Genomic DNA, 17,656 nt, shown 5'->3' with positions numbered 1-17,656 from the left:
CCTTTTCTTAAAGAATCTAAAGCCAGATATGGTAGTTCCCATCTATAATCCCAGCCCTCGGGAGACAGAGGTGGGTAAATATCTGTTAGTTTGAGGCCAGCCTGGTCTACATAGAAAATTCTAGGAAACTAGAGATATATGGACCCCCAACAAACGACAGCAAACAAAAAAACCCTAAACAACATAAAGCAAAAAGAATCTAATGAAAGATTAGGACCCCTGAAAAATGTCTGTGCAATCATATATAATTTCATCCACAGAATTTCATATATTTGACACATGCTTTCTTAGATCTGTGACTGTGTATCTCCTATCACAATAGGAACTCTTAAATTCTCCTTTATCTGACAATGTGGTGACCACTACCTTTCAGTCAGTAGCCCTTTATAGATAGCAGTATTTTTACAGTGTTTCCCTCATAGCCTTTGAAGCTAATTGACTACTTATGTCTCTTCCCTTTGCGTTTATCATACTGTGATGTGTGCTGTGTTTCTTAGATTTACTAGTGTTTATAAAATGGATATTTTCTACTTTTTGTATAACTGTTTTATATGATTTTTGGTTTGAAGATTAGAAGACAGTCAATAAAAATACCTTTGTGTTTTATTTATTTTTAAAAGATGTATTTATCACATAAGTAGATAGTGTTCTATCTGTGCATATATGCCTTCATGCCAGAAGAGGGTACCAGATCTCATTATTAGATGGTTGTGAACCACCATGTATGCTCTAGGAACTGAACCCAGGACTTCTGGAAGAGGAGCCTGTGCTCTGAACCTCTGATCCATCTCTCCAGCTCCTGAATTTTACTCTTTCTGATTGGAGTCGATATGAAAACTTCTTTTCCTGGCTTTATTTCTAGTTAGGCTTAACATTTGTGATGGGGGTTATTCTTAACTCCTGATTAAACTGACCTCTCTTTCTTTTTTGTTGTGTTTGAAGGTGTTATGCATCAAGTAAAGCATTTGGCAGAATCTGAGTCTTTCTTGACAAGTCCACCAAAGGCGTGTACAAATGGTTCAGGATCCCTGGGGTCCACAACACCAGCCAGCAGTGGGACAGCCACGGCTGCAACCAATGCTTCTGCTGATCTTGGGTCACCCAGCTTGCAGCATAGCAGAGATGATTCACTGGACCTGAGCCCTCAAGGGTGAGTTTTGTTGTGAATTTTTAAAGTACTTTGCCTTTATCTGCGTTGATGTCCTAGACTCCTACTTGAGAATAAAATACCCGATAGTGGACTTTTTTGTGGTAGTGTGAATTGAATCTGTAGCCTCAGCAATTAACCTCTACCACAGAAGTATTTCCTCAGCTCTTCTACTCTTTGGAGTGGAAAGAAAATAACTTTAGGGAAGCTACTGTACTGGTCCCTGTTTTGTAGTTACTTGAGATATGAGGAACACAAATGAAGTGCAGACATACTAGGTTTGTTTACACATATCACAGAGTATTTTAAGCTTTGTTTCTGATTCTATAATTTTGTAATTACTTTGTAGTACTGCATATGTGCCTTTGTGATATAAAGGTGTTGATGCAGTGAAAAATATAAAATTAGGACTATAGGCAAGGTGGCCAAACCTGACTTCTCATTTAGCTTTAATTCTCAAGCACATGACTATAACTTAAAGGTAAATAAATGGTAGTTCTTAAACTCACTTATGCCTGCTCTGCTGTACTATGTAGGATATTGGGAAACTTTTATATTCTTTAATTGTTGTTGCATTAGAAGATCATACATTTAAGAGTTCTTATTTTATTTTGGAAATTGGAATATTGCCATGAGTTGTATATGAAATTTAAATTGTACTCATCATAATCAATAAGTGTTTTTCCTTTTGCTATAAAATACATCTTAAATTTTTTTTAAGAAAACTTTCATCATTTTTATTATATATTTATGGGTGTTTTTGCCTACATGTATGGTTCTGTATCATGTTCATGCAGTTCCTTTGCAGGCCAAAAGAAGACACCCAACCTTCTGGGACTACTAGACTTACAAGATAGTTGTGAGTTGCCTTGTAGGTGCTGGGGATTGAACTCACATGACTGCTAGGAAATCAGATAGAGCTAGTGCTCCTAATTTTCTAGGTCCTATAAAATATACCCGGTAAAATATTCTCAATGGGATCCTAAATTTAAATCTTGTATACCTTAAAGAACCTGTCTTGTACTAGACTAGATGTCTGGAGGTCAGATGCTTGAAGGAAGAGTTACTTTGCTGCCACCTTGTGGCAGTTATGTACTTTAGCTTAAGTATAAATTCTAGTTTGGGCTGTTTGCTAATCCAGGAAAGTGGGTGAGTTTATGCTTTTCATTGTTAATTGGACAAGTTTGTGAAAATTAGACTTTGAGCCTGTTGGACTTTCTGCCTTCCCATCTATGATGCTTTTCTCCCATTTACCCTTCTACCTCCATCTCAGCACTTCTATACTTTGGTCTTTCAGTAACCATATATTATTACAGGGTTTTACTATATTTGATGCCTGAGATATCTTTAGCTGCTTCATCACAGGATTCTATGAGATAGCGCAGACAGATGTAATCTTTCTTTTACACGAGAGTGATGAAGATAGAGTTTTTTTGTGTCCTGGAACTAAAATAATCTTTCTAATATTATATTAATTAACAATTGTTTATAATAGTTTGATAATAATACAATATTTCTAAGCCAGTTTCAATAAGGAAGTAGTCGTCTGTTATGCAATCTAATAGTTTATTATTCCAAAGAAAACCTTTCTTTTAAAATATTTTATCTTAAGTTTTTCCTCATTCCAAGTTTTTAAATCTTGATATGTGGCATTGACTCTCTCATCAAGAACTCACTGTGTAGAACAGGCCTTACAGGCAGTCCTCATGCTTTTGTTATGTATGTGCACCTTAGTATATGTTTGTGCACCATAAATGTATAGGTACCTTCAGAGGCTAGAAGAGAGCATCAGATGCCCTGAAATAAGGTTGTGATCCTCCATGTAGGTGCTGGAAACAGATCCTAATTCCTAGAGAGAAACAGATGCTTTTAACTGTTGAACCATGTCTTCAGTCCTCCAAGTGAAATGTTCATTTTTCATTTACAAGTTGTTATAGCATATTTCTTCCTGAAAATTTATTTTTCTTGGTTGTGTATTTGAATATATTAAGTATACCTATTTCATAGAATTACCAAACTCTGGGAGTCTTCATTTGAATTATTTAAATGTCATTTGAGCTATAAGAGCAGCACAACTAGAACAATTTGCTTAATTTTTTTAAAAAATATTTGTTCATTTATTATGTATACAATATTCATTCTACATGTATGCCTGCAGGCCAGAAGTGGGCACCAGATTTCATTACAGATGGTTGTGAGCCACCATGTGGTTGCTGGGAATTGAACTCAGGACCTTTGGAAGAGCAGGCAATACTCTTAACTGCTGAGCTATCTCTCCAGCCCAATTTGCTTAATTTTTAAAAGCATATTTATTTGTGTGTTTGTGTTCCCTGGTGCCAGTGTTGGAATTCAGGGGACAATTTGCACCAGTTGTTTTATCTTATTCAGGTTGTCTGGCTTGATGGCAAGTGCCTTTACTTATTTAGCTGTCTTGCTGTCCCCTAGAACGTTCATTTATCTGCTCATTCTTTTTTATTTTTGTTATTAAATAATTTCAGAAATAATTTTTTATATCAAGAACAGGGGCTTGCAAGGTGTGGTGTAGTGTATTGTAGTGTTGTTTAGAAAAGTCTTTGGGCAGATGAAGTGAAGCCCTCCCTACTCTCAGAGCCAAAGATGGTGAGGGAAGAGAATCATGGATTTGAGGTCCAACCTAAGGTAATATGGAAATGCTTTCTCAACAATCAAACAAAACGTGATGAAAGAAATGCTGTAGACAATTCAATTAATATTGGTTCTAGTTTCAGATAGGCTGGTCATATTATCATTTAATAGACTTACATAGTTTAAAAACAATTATGGAAATCTTTATGAATATATTTATGTTGTGATTGCCTTTGTTATGCCTTTTGAATATGATACTGTAAGTAGTTAGTATGAACATTAAGCCCCATGTGTTGCAAATTAGGTTAGGGAAGAAATATACTTGTTTGATTTTATTTATTTTTTTTGTCAATCATTCTTTGTATTTTTATTTAAATACATTACATTTTACAAAATTGCATTAGAAGAAAATTAAGCCTTTAGTTTTTATTTTTTAGCAGCAATTTTCTGTCTCCATACATCCTTTAGAATATGACTGTTACAGATTTCATATTAAAATCACTCAGTGAAAATTGTTGTGACATTTTTATTCATGTTACTGCCTCTAGTATCTTAGCTGGGTTCTTCTGTGGTAATTGCTAACCTCATCCATTGTTCTTCCCTACAACAGTCGATTAAGTGATGTTCTCAAGAGAAAACGACTGCCAAAACGAGGGCCAAGAAGGCCAAAGTATTCACCTCCAAGAGATGATGACAAAGTAGACAATCAAGGTGGGTCCTTTGTTGAATTAATAGATAAATGGAGGCGAAGATGATAAGTTTGCTCATGATTTGGTGCTCTTAATTCCTATATTAAGTGTGAATATTTTGTTGATTTTTCCTCAGTTTTGTTGAAATGATTTGAATGTAACTGTTTTCTCTTTATAGCTAAAAGCCCTACCACTACTCAGTCACCTAAATCTTCCTTCCTGGCAAGCTTGAATCCAAAAACATGGGGAAGATTAAGTGCACAGTCCAACAGCAACAACATCGAGCCAGCACGAACTGCAGGAGTTAGTGGTCTTGCCAGGGCAGCCTCTAAAGACACCATATCCAATAATAGGTAAAGTTTGTGCTGGGATTGGGGTTGGGAGTTCTTCATCTGAAAGGTGTCAGTGTGATTGTATTGAGCAATTTGTTCTCAACTCAAAGATAAGGTAGATTCTTATGAATACACACATATATGTCATATATGTGCATACACACACACACACGCACATCAGGACTTGCCTATGGTTTCAGCCCTATCCCCTGCATATAAAAACCATAGCAATAATATATCCATTTGACGGCTCTGATTAGTTTTCTTCTATGTGAAATCTTTTACTGAATTATGCTTGCATTTTCTGTTTATTCATTTTAATGAAATTTTTCTACCTACTTATTGGAATTTGAAGATTTGTAGCGGAGAGCAGCTGCTTTTTTAAAAATGTACTTGACTCCGTGTCAGATACTAATTTCATCCCAGCATGTGGGTCATATGGCAGTGCCTTTCTTGGGAAGGCACTCAATATAGAGTACCTGTGTAGACTACTTCCTCTATAAATAAGACATTTTCCCAGTAATATTTTATTTTAAAGATAACTTTTAATTTGATTGTTTGAGTTGGCTGCTGATTCTCTAAATTACTTATGAAGAATAATAAGCAAATGTATTTTAAAGTTTATAAGTTTAACAGCCTGGTCACATCCTTCTGGTATACCTTGTCTTCACCTCACCTATTTAGGGAACAGTAATGAACAGTGTAGATATATTTTTTGTCAATTATTATGTAAATTTGTATTTGGGTATGAACACCTAGAAAATTAGAGCATTTTGTTACTGTTCATGTGATGCCCTGAAATATATTCTACATACCTAAGCAATTCTATTGATACATCTTAGCTTGTTTTCAGAATGAACCTATATTTGCTTAATCTGAATTATAATAATGATCATAGGCCAGTAAGTGTTTTTATGTGAACTGTTATTTTTAATAAAAGCTGTAATTTTATATCCTGTAAGCTGTACTTTTATTTCCTTTATGTCTATATATATGTGTATCTAACTAAGTACTTGTAGAAGTCAGTAAACAACTTGCAGAAGTTGGTTCTCTCCATCATCATGGGTACTGAACTCAGGTCATTTTGGCAAGCACTTTAACCTGCTGAAATATCTTATAGGTCCCTAATCTGACTTTCAGTGTAGATTTTTTTTTCTTTACCTACATGGAGACATTAATATCTCCTTTTTCTTCCTTGTAGAGAAAAAATTAAAGGTTGGATTAAGGAGCAGGCGCATAAATTTGTTGAACGTTACTTTAGTTCAGAGAATATGGATGGAAGCAACCCTGCCTTGAATGTACTTCAGAGACTTTGTGCTGCAACTGAACAACTCAACCTCCAGGTACTGTGCAGTGTATCTTGTTTGCCGGGTAGAGCGTTTTGTATCTAATTTCTTTTGCTCTGTGTCCCTTGACTTGCCATTGCTTTTCATTCTTTGTGCTCTCTATCTCTAGTTCTTGACAAATAACAAAATTTCAGAAGGTTTCTTAAGAATGTCCTTTCTAAATCCTCATAACTGTCTTCCACCTGCAGACTCATAGCATTTACTTGGAAAGGCGTGAGACTTTGTCATGACCATTATTTCATTGATTCTTTGTAAATGTATCTTTTCTAATTTCCGTTCTTGTTTTCTAAGCTATTTTATAAATATTTTAAGTTTACTTACTTAAAACCACATCACATTTCATCATTTTAATCTGGCCTTCAAAAAGGTCATTACACTAATTTAAAAAAGTTATTAAGATATTAATTGATTTTACAAAATTATGGTCTTCACTACATGTATATTATGTGCTTTGATTGTATTCAAATTTCCCTCCCAATACCCTCTTGTTCTCCCTCTCTTCTGGTTTTCAAGTAGCCATTGTTCTACTTCTGTGTTTGTTTTTGTTGTTAAATGTATTCTGCATAGTTAGAGATAGCATGTCATATTTTGCTGAACATAATGATCCATCCATTTAATGACACAATTTTTTCTGTTAGCCCCTTTATTTTGAGTTTGTATTATTACATTATTTTTTAATCCCTACATAGAAAATGCATTAGTTAAATGGAATACTTTTTGTTATGAACACCTATTTTTCATCATGAAATCTTTTTCTGTGATGTTCCTTGAGCTTTGTAAGTATTGATAATAGATGTTCTGCTTTAAGATGAATGGTTAAAAGAAATTTTTCTCAGCACACTTTTACCAGTTATGACTACGTATTATTGTCTGTTCTCTGACCAAGACTGGGACCAACACTAATCTGATTATTTATAAGGTGTTTTTACACTGGCCATTTAGCAAAACAACAGTAGGGCTTTTGACCTCCACTGGATTCTAATCTGGTTTACAAAACTGGGAATGAATTCCCTCATGTGCAGTGGGCTTTAAATCTTAAGTAGAGAATTTGCTAAGTAATGTTCGAGCCACTCTGCTCCAGTGGGCATACCTTACCTGGAAGGTTGTATTACAGCTCATATGGTTCATAGCTGACCCATGTAAATTTATTTTGATTAACTTTTGGGGAAATGTGAATCGTACTGTTTATATCAGTATAGAATTCTCTTCTTCACTCTTCCAGGTGGACGGTGGAGCTGAGTGCCTTGTAGAAATCCGTAGCATAGTCTCCGAATCAGATGTTTCATCATTTGAAATCCAACATAGTGGATTTGTGAAACAACTGTTGCTCTACTTGACATCTAAAAGTGAAAAGGATGCTGTCAGCAGAGAGATCCGATTAAAGCGATTCCTACATGTATTTTTTTCTTCTCCAGTAAGTTAATAATGGTCACATCTTAGTAGAGTTGGTGCTAGCAAGTGCGTACATTTGTGCCCCAATAAGAGTATGCTGTGTGTTGCCTTTCAGTTAGATTCCTTTGACATGTATTTATTGACAAGGTTTTATTATATAGATGAGCCTGGTCTGGAATTCAGAGATCTAATTGCCTCTGCTTCCCTGGTGCTGGGGTTAAAGGTATGAGTTACCATGCCTGACTTCTTTAAATTTTTATGTGTCATAAAATAGATAGTAAAATGCAACCAGAAACGAAGCCCATGATTGAGATCCCAACACTTGGAGGGCAAGGCAGGGCTGATCATCCTGTTATGTGAGTTTTAGACCAGTCTGGGTAGAAAAAAAACAAAAACCACCACCACCACCACCAACAACAAAAAATCCTTCTTCCAACCACTAGTGACCTGAAGCCCACATCAACTTTGTCGAGTATTTTTTCTCCCCTCCCCTCCCACAAGGTAAACCATTAGTAGTAGTTTTACATTTCATATATGTTACTATTTGTTGAGGTTATAGTTTTTTCCATAAAAGATGCTTAACAACCATCTCTGTATTATAGGTTACAAGGACAGGGTCTGGGTCTGTAGGCTTGTTCCCACCTTTTCTTTTTGCCCTTAGTAGATGAGAACAGAGCTAACCACTCTCACATATTCTTGATTAGACCTCCAGTTACAACTGCTTTAGAGCCATAACTCAGGAAGTGGCTTTTTTTTTTGTATGATGAGCTTAATGATTACTGTTTATTAGCTTAACTGCTTAACCATGCCCCTTTTAAGTGTTCATAGGCATTTTCTAACACTGTCTAAAGTCAGAAATGGTATTGTTAGATACTAATTTTGTTCTGTATTATTTTAAATCTTACTTTCACATGTATGTGGGTGCAAGTGTGGGATATACCAAGTGTTTTATTTTTTATTTCTTACTTAAGATTATGTATATGGGGGCTAAAGAGATAACTCAGTGGTTAAGACCACTGCCACTTTTCCAAAAGAACTCAGGTTCAATTCCCAACACCCACACGGCGACTTAGAACTGCTGTCTGTAACTCCAATTCCAGGGATTCAATGCCCTTACACAGATATACATACAGACAGGCAAAACACTAATCAGTGCACATAAAGTAAAATAAAAAGAACTAACTTACTTGGAAACATTGTCCTAAAAGTCTATTATAAAAAAAAGAAAATTGATAGATAAATCTCCATTTGTGAAACTTCTTATTAAAATGTTTTTGCTGGGGACTGGGGAGATGACTCAGTGCTTAAGAGCACTGACTGCTCTTCCAGAGAACCCAGGTTCAATTCCAAGCACCCACATGGTGGCTCACAACCATCTGTAACTCCAGTTTCAGAGGATTTGATGAACTCCTAGGGCACCAGACAGGCATGCATGTGACACCCAAGAATACAGAAAGGCAAAATACTCATATATTTCTAATATATAAATAAACATCTAAAAAATTTTTTTGCTATGGAGTGTTGACTTTCCAAAAGGTTATGTTTAATGTTTGTTTATTTGTAACTCTAGCTTCCTGGAGAAGAGCCCATTGGAAGAGTAGAACCAGTGGGCCATGCGCCTTTGTTGGCACTAGTTCACAAGATGAACAACTGCCTCAGCCAGATGGAGCAATTTCCAGTCAAAGTGCACGATTTCCCTAGTGGAAATGGGGCTGGAGGCAGGTAAGGACCATTGCCTGGGTATGTCCACCTTCTACCAGAATTGTTGAAGGAAACCGTGGTGAGAGGTCTGGTAAGCTCTTGGTAAGATCATGTCTTTTTTTTTTTTTTTTTTTAAAGACAGGAATTCTCTGTGTAGTCTTGCCTGTCCTAGAACTCCATATACCAAGTTAGACTGAAATTCAGAGATCTGCCTGCCTCTGCCTCTGAAGTGCTGGGATTAGGTGTGTGACACTATTTTTAGCTCGCACCGTGTATTTTGACAACTAATATTTTTAACATAGGTAAATCAGTGACTGGATTGACAATATTTGAAACACATTTGTAGTTTCTCTACATTAATAAGCTTTAATATGTAATGCTTCTCCAACTATTTTTAATGTATTTCTATTTTCTAGATGAGGTTTTTCTGTGTAACAACTCTGGCTGTCCTGGAACTCTTTCTGTAGACAGGGTTGGCCTCAAACTCACAGATAACCTGCCTATCTGTCTCTAGTGCTGAGCTTAATTAAAATCATGTGCTGCCACTGCCCGATCAAATAATTTTTTTTTGTATGTGGGCAACAAAACATTTATTCTGAGACTTTGTTATAAGTGGTTATAACTATATAATGGGTTTTACTATGTAAGTGATCATATTATAATTTGACTTTCAATAATTTTTTTGTGTTCTTACTGATTTTAGGTACTTAAAAGTTGTTATAGAAAGATAAAATTTCTATAAGGCAATTCTGTAAGCTTCATTAAAAATGTTATTTTTATTTTTAAAATCCATGTTTATGTGTTTTAAAACATTTTTAAAAATCAGAACAGTTTCTGTAGTCAACGTAGATAATGCTATCTATAGTGTGGCTGAGGTTGTTTTCTATATAATGTGCTATAGCATTATACTATCTTGGAATAGTTTTTTTTTTAAATATTTATTTATTTATTATGTATACAATATTCTGTCTGTGTGTATGCCTGAAGGCCAGAAGAGGGCACCAGACCTCATTATAGATGGTTGTGAGCCACCATGTGGTTGCTGGGAATTGAACTCAGGACCATTGGAAGAACAGGCAATGCTCTTAACCGCTGAGCCATCTCTCCAGCCCCCTTGGAATAGTTTTATGAAACAAAGGGATATCACAAAATATGGTGGCATACCTGTGATCCCAATCAAAAACCAAGTAGGGTACAATCCTTTTTTCCCCCCTTTAGATTTCGTTTATAAATAAAAGCAAAATAATACAAAATTTAAAACTAACCTTCAGTTTATTTTGCTACATCCTTAAAAATGAATAGCCACAAAGTGTAGGCAGAAAAACACCTGGGCTATTTGGGTCTCAAACATAGACCAGAATAAAGGAACCATGAGGCTTTCCACTTTTGTCTGCGATTATATGAACTATGCTTGCATAATATTTGCATGCTTCATGGAGTTGTATAATTAGCCACATTTAAGTTTGACTATATTTGACTCTTGTCAGAACTTATAACAGGAAGAAAACAGTTATCAAATGATGTAGCCATTCATTTAAAAGTATGTAGCAATGTAAGTTTGAAGGTTGGTATTTTATTTTTATGTTATTTCATGTTTTATTTTTATAAGTAAAATTTAAAGTAGAAGAAAAAAAATAGAGGATTCTTCCTCCCTTGCTTTTTGAATAGAATTTAGTAGGGAAGGACAAATTCCTGCAGATGTGTGTTCAGATAGTTGAAGAGTTCTTATTCCATCCGAATAATCCAGTAGGCATGACATTTCATTGAAGCCAGTATTTATGACATCATTGATCATATATATTCACAGTGGCCAGAGATCATGTTCATTCCATGCTAAATGCTTTACACCATAAAAAAATGATTTTTTTTGTGTTTTTTTAGTTAAACTAATATATGTTGACTGAAAATAATAGAATAACCTTTTTTTCTCAAATTATCTTGAGCTTTTCTCTCAACAGAGGATCACAAGCTTTAAAATTTTTCAATACACATCAGTTAAAATGTCAATTACAAAGGCACCCAGACTGTGCAAATGTGAAGCAGTGGAAAGGCGGACCTGTCAAGATCGATCCTCTGGCTCTGGTGCAAGCTATTGAAAGATATCTTGTAGTTAGAGGTATTTACATCTATGTCCTTTACTTGTATGGTTATGAAATTAGCATTAAAGGGTATATTGCTGTTCCTGATAAACCTTAGGTAGTAGGAATCTCTGTTTGTACCAGAAATAAATAGGCGAATGTTGAACTTGCTTAATAGTCAGAGCATTTTGTGTTTCAGAATTTGTAATTCTCAGAATGCTTTCTGATAAGAATTAGTTCTTTCTGATAGATCAGAATATAATAGCTACTTTTTAAAGAAAATATAGGTATAGCCAGTATATATAGTCTCTTATCTGACACCCAAAATTCCTAGTTAACTATGTTTTTGGCCTAATTTTTTTTTGTTTGTTTGTTTGATTTTGTTTTGTTGCTTAGGGTATGGAAGAGTAAGAGAAGATGATGAAGACAGTGATGATGATGGATCAGATGAGGAAATAGATGAGTCTCTGGTAGGTTCTTTTTATACCATGTTGTAGTTACATCATGCTGTATCTGTGGTTTAGATTTCCTGGGTTCAAATAGCTTCTCACCAACCATTGTTGGAAAAAATGACAGAAATGAATAATTGTTGTTTTAGTAATTAATAGTTTATTTTAGTGTATTTATGTAATAATTTTTTTATTTATAAATTTCTTATTGTATCTGCTTATAAATTAATCATGTATGTAGAGGGAAAACATCGACCAATTTCCTAGAGGAAGTTCAAAATCTGAAATCAGTTGGATATTGCATGTGCAAAATCCACATTTGCTTGTATGTGGTAGGTTGTAGAAAAATGGAAGTTATTAATTGTACTAATATTCAGTTGTCTTCAAAGCTGTGCATGCAAAATATGAATTGTCATATATACAGGTATATATGCAAGTATCCTCATTCTTGAAACAAAAAGTTCAGTCTCTGATCACTTCTGTCTTAAAGCATTTTAGGTAAGTGATAATCAGAATATATGGACTTCAGGAGGACCTGTAGTTTCAAACATCCACCATAGGTCTTGGTTTGTTTCTCCATCAGGATATGTCTTGGCTAATGTATAGTTGCCAGTACTTGGGCTTATATGGACCTTTCTTTGCTTTATTCAGGCTGCTCAGTTTTTAAATTCAGGAAATGTAAGGCACAGGTTACAGTTTTATATTGGAGAACATTTACTACCATATAACATGACGGTGTATCAGGCAGTGCGGCAGTTTAGTGTACAGGCTGAAGATGAAAGGGAATCTACTGATGATGAGAGCAATCCTCTGGGAAGAGCTGGTATTTGGACAAAGACTCATACAATATGGTAAGTCTGAACTTACTCTTGGTGGTATGTGATCTTTGGTTTAGAATTCATATTCTCTGAGGAGAAGAAGAACCTAATTCCTGCATTTGAACTATGAAAAGCCTTTTAAATATTTATTATGCATAGACGTGTATGAACATTACTTCTCATTCTATCTAGTAGAAAGCATGTTTATAGACAGTAAGCTGCTTTTTGATTAGTTTAGGTCTTTTAATGGAGTGAAAATGGTGTGGTTTGAGCTCTGACTCCCGTGGCATTTGGATGCAGCTTCCTATGCTGCCTCTACACTTACGAAAACAATCATTTCCCAAAGTAAAGTGTTCCTGGGAAGACTGACTTACTGTTTTGTTTTAGGAAGACAAACGCTTGGTAACTCTGAAACCAAATAGGGAGAAAGAGGGCAGACTTCAGAGAACTCTTAGGAATTCTGTGACTTAGACATTAGCTTTGCTGAATAATTTGCGCATTAAAATCTACATTTGACTTTCATACTATCATATTCCCTTAGGTACAAACCTGTGAGAGAGGATGAAGAAAATAGTAAAGATTGTGTTGGTGGCAAAAGGGGAAGAGCCCAAACAGCTCCAACAAAAACTTCCCCCAGAAATGCAAAGAAGCATGATGAGTTATGGCATGGTAAGGTGACATCATACTGAGAGAAGCAGGGCCCTGGCCTCTCTGCATTCCTGCTTCCTAAGAAAACTAATTCAGAGCTCCAGAAAGCTTTGGGTATTTGGGTATAATTAAATAAATTACTATAGTGTAGATTTAACTTTTAGTTAAGTCTTTGACTTTAATGTCTATAAGCTAGAATTAAGTATCTATAAAATTAAAACTGAAAATCAGTCATGACATTCTTCTAATATTTTAAGAATTCATGATTTAATGAAGGGTTAAATTACATTCATACTAAAGACTGCTAAAGGCTTTGTCTGGTCACCAACAGATTGACCCTTAACCTCATAGGACTGCAACAGGGTGTCTTTACACATAGGATGGGAATGCAAAAGGGGCGTTTAGTTATTTTTCTACTGTTGTTTGGGTGTGTATGTTCAGGGGAACTTGAAATTTTATGTACCTATGTGTTACTGTGCACAAGGTTAAAAGGGAAGAAATGTCTAGTACATTGATATGCCAAGAAGTTAAACATGACACAGTTTCAGATGGTAAAGGTAACTTTGAGTCTGTAGTTTAGCTATTGTTGCTTTGATTAAAACTGAAACTTTGTATCATTTAGATGGAGTGTGCCCATCAGTAGCAAATCCTTTAGAAGTTTACCTCATTCCCACACCACCTGAAAATATTACCTTTGAAGACCCATCCTTAGATGTGATCCTTCTTTTAAGAGTTTTACACGCCATCAGTCGATACTGGTATTACTTGTATGATGTGAGTAATGTCTCTTCATGAAATCCTGTGTCATCCTACAGTTTTCTGTTTAGTAAATGAGTGCTTTGTTACAGTTGAAATAGAAACAGTGATTCACTAAATGTATACAATGAACTTATTTGTTGAACTCTATATTCTTGGAATAAGTCTTTTTGTTTATTTGCTCACTTACTATTTATTTATTTATTTATTTATTTATTTAGGAATAGCCAAACATTTTGTTCTAGTTAGGATTTCTATTGCTGTGATGAAATACTGTGACCAAAAGCAAGTTGGGGAGAAAAGAGTTTGTTTATTTGGCTTACATTTCCACCTCACTGTTTATCATTGAAGGAAATCCATACTCCAGTAAGGCTGGAACCTGGAGGAGGCAGCAGCTGGTACAGAGACCATTTAAGAGTGTTGTTTATTTGACTGGTTTGTTCCTTGTGGTAACTTGCTCAGCCTGCTGTTTCATAGAGCCCAGGACCACCAGTGTGGTGATGGCCAAACCCCTAATGAACTGTGCCCCCCACAACAATCACTAATTAAGAAATATCTTTCAGGGTTTATGGATGCATTTTCTCAGTTGAGCTCCTTCCTCTCAGATGAGTATAGCTTACATCAGTCAACTTGACATAAAACTAGCCAGCACAACTGATCTCCTGTCAGTTTGGCACATAAACATATCACTGTTTAAACTAAAACCTTTTTTCTTATTCATCCCCAAAGCCACATGTTAATATCAAAATATAAAACATGAAGTCCCCACAGTCTTTTTAAAAATCTATTCTCTTTAAAATTGTAAAATCTCTTTTAAAGTTCACAGTCTCTCAGTTGTGGGCTACTGCAGAAAAACCAAAATTAAATTTACTTTTTTTTTTATTCAAGAGGGAAGAAAAGTGGCACAGTCACAATCTGAACAAAGCAAAACTGAACTCCAACAGTGTAAATAACTCAATTTCCAATATCTGGCATTTACTCACTATCTTATGGTTCCTCCAAGGGGATTGGGTCACTTCTCCAGTCTCCCTTTGTCGAGCACACTGCTTGTTTTCTAAGCTCCACTCCATTACTGCTGCTGTCCTTGGTGGTCATCCCATGGTACTGGCATCTCCAAAATGCTGAGGTCTATTGCAGCTGGTTTGCACTTTCACCAAAAACTTCTCCTGGGCTCAAGTCTCTTCACGGACTTGAGCCATGCCAGTGTCAACCCTACCTGTTCTTTATGACCCCTTTATGTGTTCAAAGTTAGTACCACCTGGGTGGCTCTTTCACTACCAAGATCAGCTGCCAGCTCAAGGTAAAACTTTGGTCACCTCTGGAACACAGCTTATTTGTGCTGACTCTGAGGAAACACTTCCCAGACGATTTCACCTCAGTGATGCTAGTTTCTTCTTAATTACTGCTAATTTCTCAGCTCCAACAGACCAGCATCAGTTGTCCCAGTAACTCAAAGGTTTCACTTCAGTGGTGCTACTCTCTTGCTAGTCACAACTGAGTCTTTGAGCCCTCCTGTCACACAAGAGCCAGAGGTTCTTAATTCAAAATATGCAGTGGTCCTGAAAATGATAGTCTTTGTCTCCCCAAACTTCCCCCTGAAACTTCACAAGCCCCAGGCTTCCATCCTCTGCATTTACCAGCATTCTTCTTACCCTCCTCATTCCCACAGCACCGCTCACCAAGGTTTGCATTGAACGTTCAGTGACTCCAATCCAAAGAACAAAGGTCCTTCCATAGTCTTACAAAAGATCTGTCGCAGTAATGCCTCACAATCCTGGCACCAATTTCTGTTAGTTAGTTAACGTTTCAATTGTTGGGATGAAATACCATAATCAAAAGGAAATTGAGGTTCCCTTGGTTTGGTTGCCATCACTCATTTCTTCATGTAAAGATTTATATTGAGTAACAGTTGGATATCTCATTATATAGTGTGAGGAAGAGTGAAGGAAACACCTTCATGGGGTTTGGATATAGGAAGTTTCAGAAGTGGGAAACTTCATTGAGGGACTGGATATTGCATGTAAAACACCAGGTGAATTATACAGACTTGACCTACTTATGGATAAATGACTAGATATTGAACTTCTTTTTTTTAAAATTTTACAGAATGCGATGTGCAAGGAGATTATTCCAACTAGTGAATTTATTAACAGTAAGTTAACAGCAAAAGCGAATAGGCAGCTTCAAGATCCTCTAGTAATCATGACAGGAAACATCCCAACATGGCTCACTGAACTAGGAAAAACCTGGTAAGATAGTCTTTTTGATAAATTTGTAAATATTAACAAGTCTTTATTTGATTTGTGATAGAGATGTTGGAGTTGATTCCCAATATTGTAGTATTTGTTGACATCTTGACAAACCCAGTGAAGTATATTTGATTGAGGGCAATAAAATTCTTTGCCCTCCTGAGGGTGATGCTTGGTTTTTCTGAGCCTTTTTTGAACTAGACACTATAGACCTATTAGTTATAGTAAAAATCAAGTTAGAAATTGAGTTTTTCACTTGGATTCACCATATCTCTGCATTCTGCCATATTGTACAATACAGAGATTCTGGTGGACATTTCAAGAGCTTTTCTCAAAAATGAAAATAAAATCAAACCCTTAAAAATCATTGTAGGAAATGTCTTGGCTGCAGGATTCATTCTTTGAGAACAAGGAGCTTGCTTGTCTTGGCAGTGATTTTTTTTTTTAATGCTAAGCCTATCATGAATATCACGAAATAATAAAGCCGTTAACTTTTGTATGTGGAGTATGGGATGTTGAACTCATATGACATGGAGGCTTGCATGTCCTAAAATCTTCAGAATAGGTTTAAGGTGGTTGTGGATAGACAATTATAGATTTCATGTGGAAAGGCATATAGAATACGATTGATCAACATTTAGTGATTTCAACAAGAGCCAGTTGCGATGACGTATTGGCATTCTCCTGTAGGCCCCATCCATTTAGGAAATTTTAGGAGGGACTGTTCCCCGGAGTGTTTAAAGCCAATCTAGGCAGCATAGTAAAACTCCATGGCAACAAAGCTGTTACATATTTTTAAAAATATTTATATGGGAAGTGTGTGTGTGTACATACATGTGTACAGGGTCCCTCTATATAGTCTGGCTGTCTCATCTCTGCTTCCAAAGACCTGGAATTAAAGATGTTATGTCACTAGTGTATTGTATCAGAAGTTGTTTTCAATATAGATCTTGATGTTTTTTAAAGGTCTCTTGATTCTCACACAGATGGTAAATTTGTATTTTATCTTTTATAGCCCATTTTTCTTTCCTTTTGATACCCGACAAATGCTTTTTTATGTAACTGCATTTGATCGAGACCGGGCAATGCAACGATTGCTTGATACCAACCCAGAAATCAACCAGTCTGATTCACAAGACAGCAGAGTTGCACCTAGATTGGATAGAAAAAAGGTAAGCATTTTCTACAAATAAGTATTTATTTGTGCCGTGCTTTCTAAATTAAAGGCAAGACCTAAAGTACTACATCTGATTATGCCTGTGGAGTAACAACCTTCACTTGATCCTTAGCTCTGTCTGTGAGTGTGTTTGTGGATGTGGCTAGAAGCAAAGATACTGAGTCCCCTTCAGCTGGAGATTGTGAGCTGCCTGATGTGGGGGCTGAGAGACAAGTAGCAAGCGCTCTTAATTGCTGAGCACTATCATTCTATCTTTTTAAAAAACCACCT

General features: G+C 35.9%; 1 protein-coding gene across 15 annotated transcripts in view; it reads left to right on the top strand.

Annotated features, from left to right (window-relative positions):
- The window catches only part of Trip12 (thyroid hormone receptor interactor 12), a 124,741-nt gene that overhangs the window by 87,514 nt on the left and 19,571 nt on the right, over positions 1-17,656 (top strand). For 10 of the 15 annotated variants that reach the window (XM_087905011.1, XM_087905005.1, XM_087905002.1 and 7 more), the window contains 13 exons: positions 943-1,150; positions 4,362-4,462; positions 4,619-4,793; positions 5,974-6,115; positions 7,341-7,532; positions 9,081-9,232; positions 11,155-11,327; positions 11,686-11,759; positions 12,390-12,589; positions 13,098-13,225; positions 13,827-13,978; positions 16,067-16,209; positions 17,225-17,381. In XM_087905011.1, coding sequence (XP_087761137.1) covers positions 943-1,150; positions 4,362-4,462; positions 4,619-4,793; positions 5,974-6,115; positions 7,341-7,532; positions 9,081-9,232; positions 11,155-11,327; positions 11,686-11,759; positions 12,390-12,589; positions 13,098-13,225; positions 13,827-13,978; positions 16,067-16,209; positions 17,225-17,381 — 1,997 coding nt within the window. The remainder of the gene's footprint in view (positions 1-942; positions 1,151-4,361; positions 4,463-4,618; positions 4,794-5,973; positions 6,116-7,340; positions 7,533-9,080; positions 9,233-11,154; positions 11,328-11,685; positions 11,760-12,389; positions 12,590-13,097; positions 13,226-13,826; positions 13,979-16,066; positions 16,210-17,224; positions 17,382-17,656) is intronic. The other 5 variants (XM_087905007.1, XM_087905006.1, XM_087904999.1 and 2 more) reach the window with 1 other exon arrangement.

This window comes from Myodes glareolus, chromosome 1 (genome assembly GCF_982192425.1).
Source record: "Myodes glareolus chromosome 1, mMyoGla1.1, whole genome shotgun sequence".
NCBI classification, from domain to species: domain Eukaryota; kingdom Metazoa; phylum Chordata; class Mammalia; order Rodentia; family Cricetidae; genus Myodes; species Myodes glareolus.
This window is presented reverse-complemented; position numbering and strand designations above follow the sequence as displayed.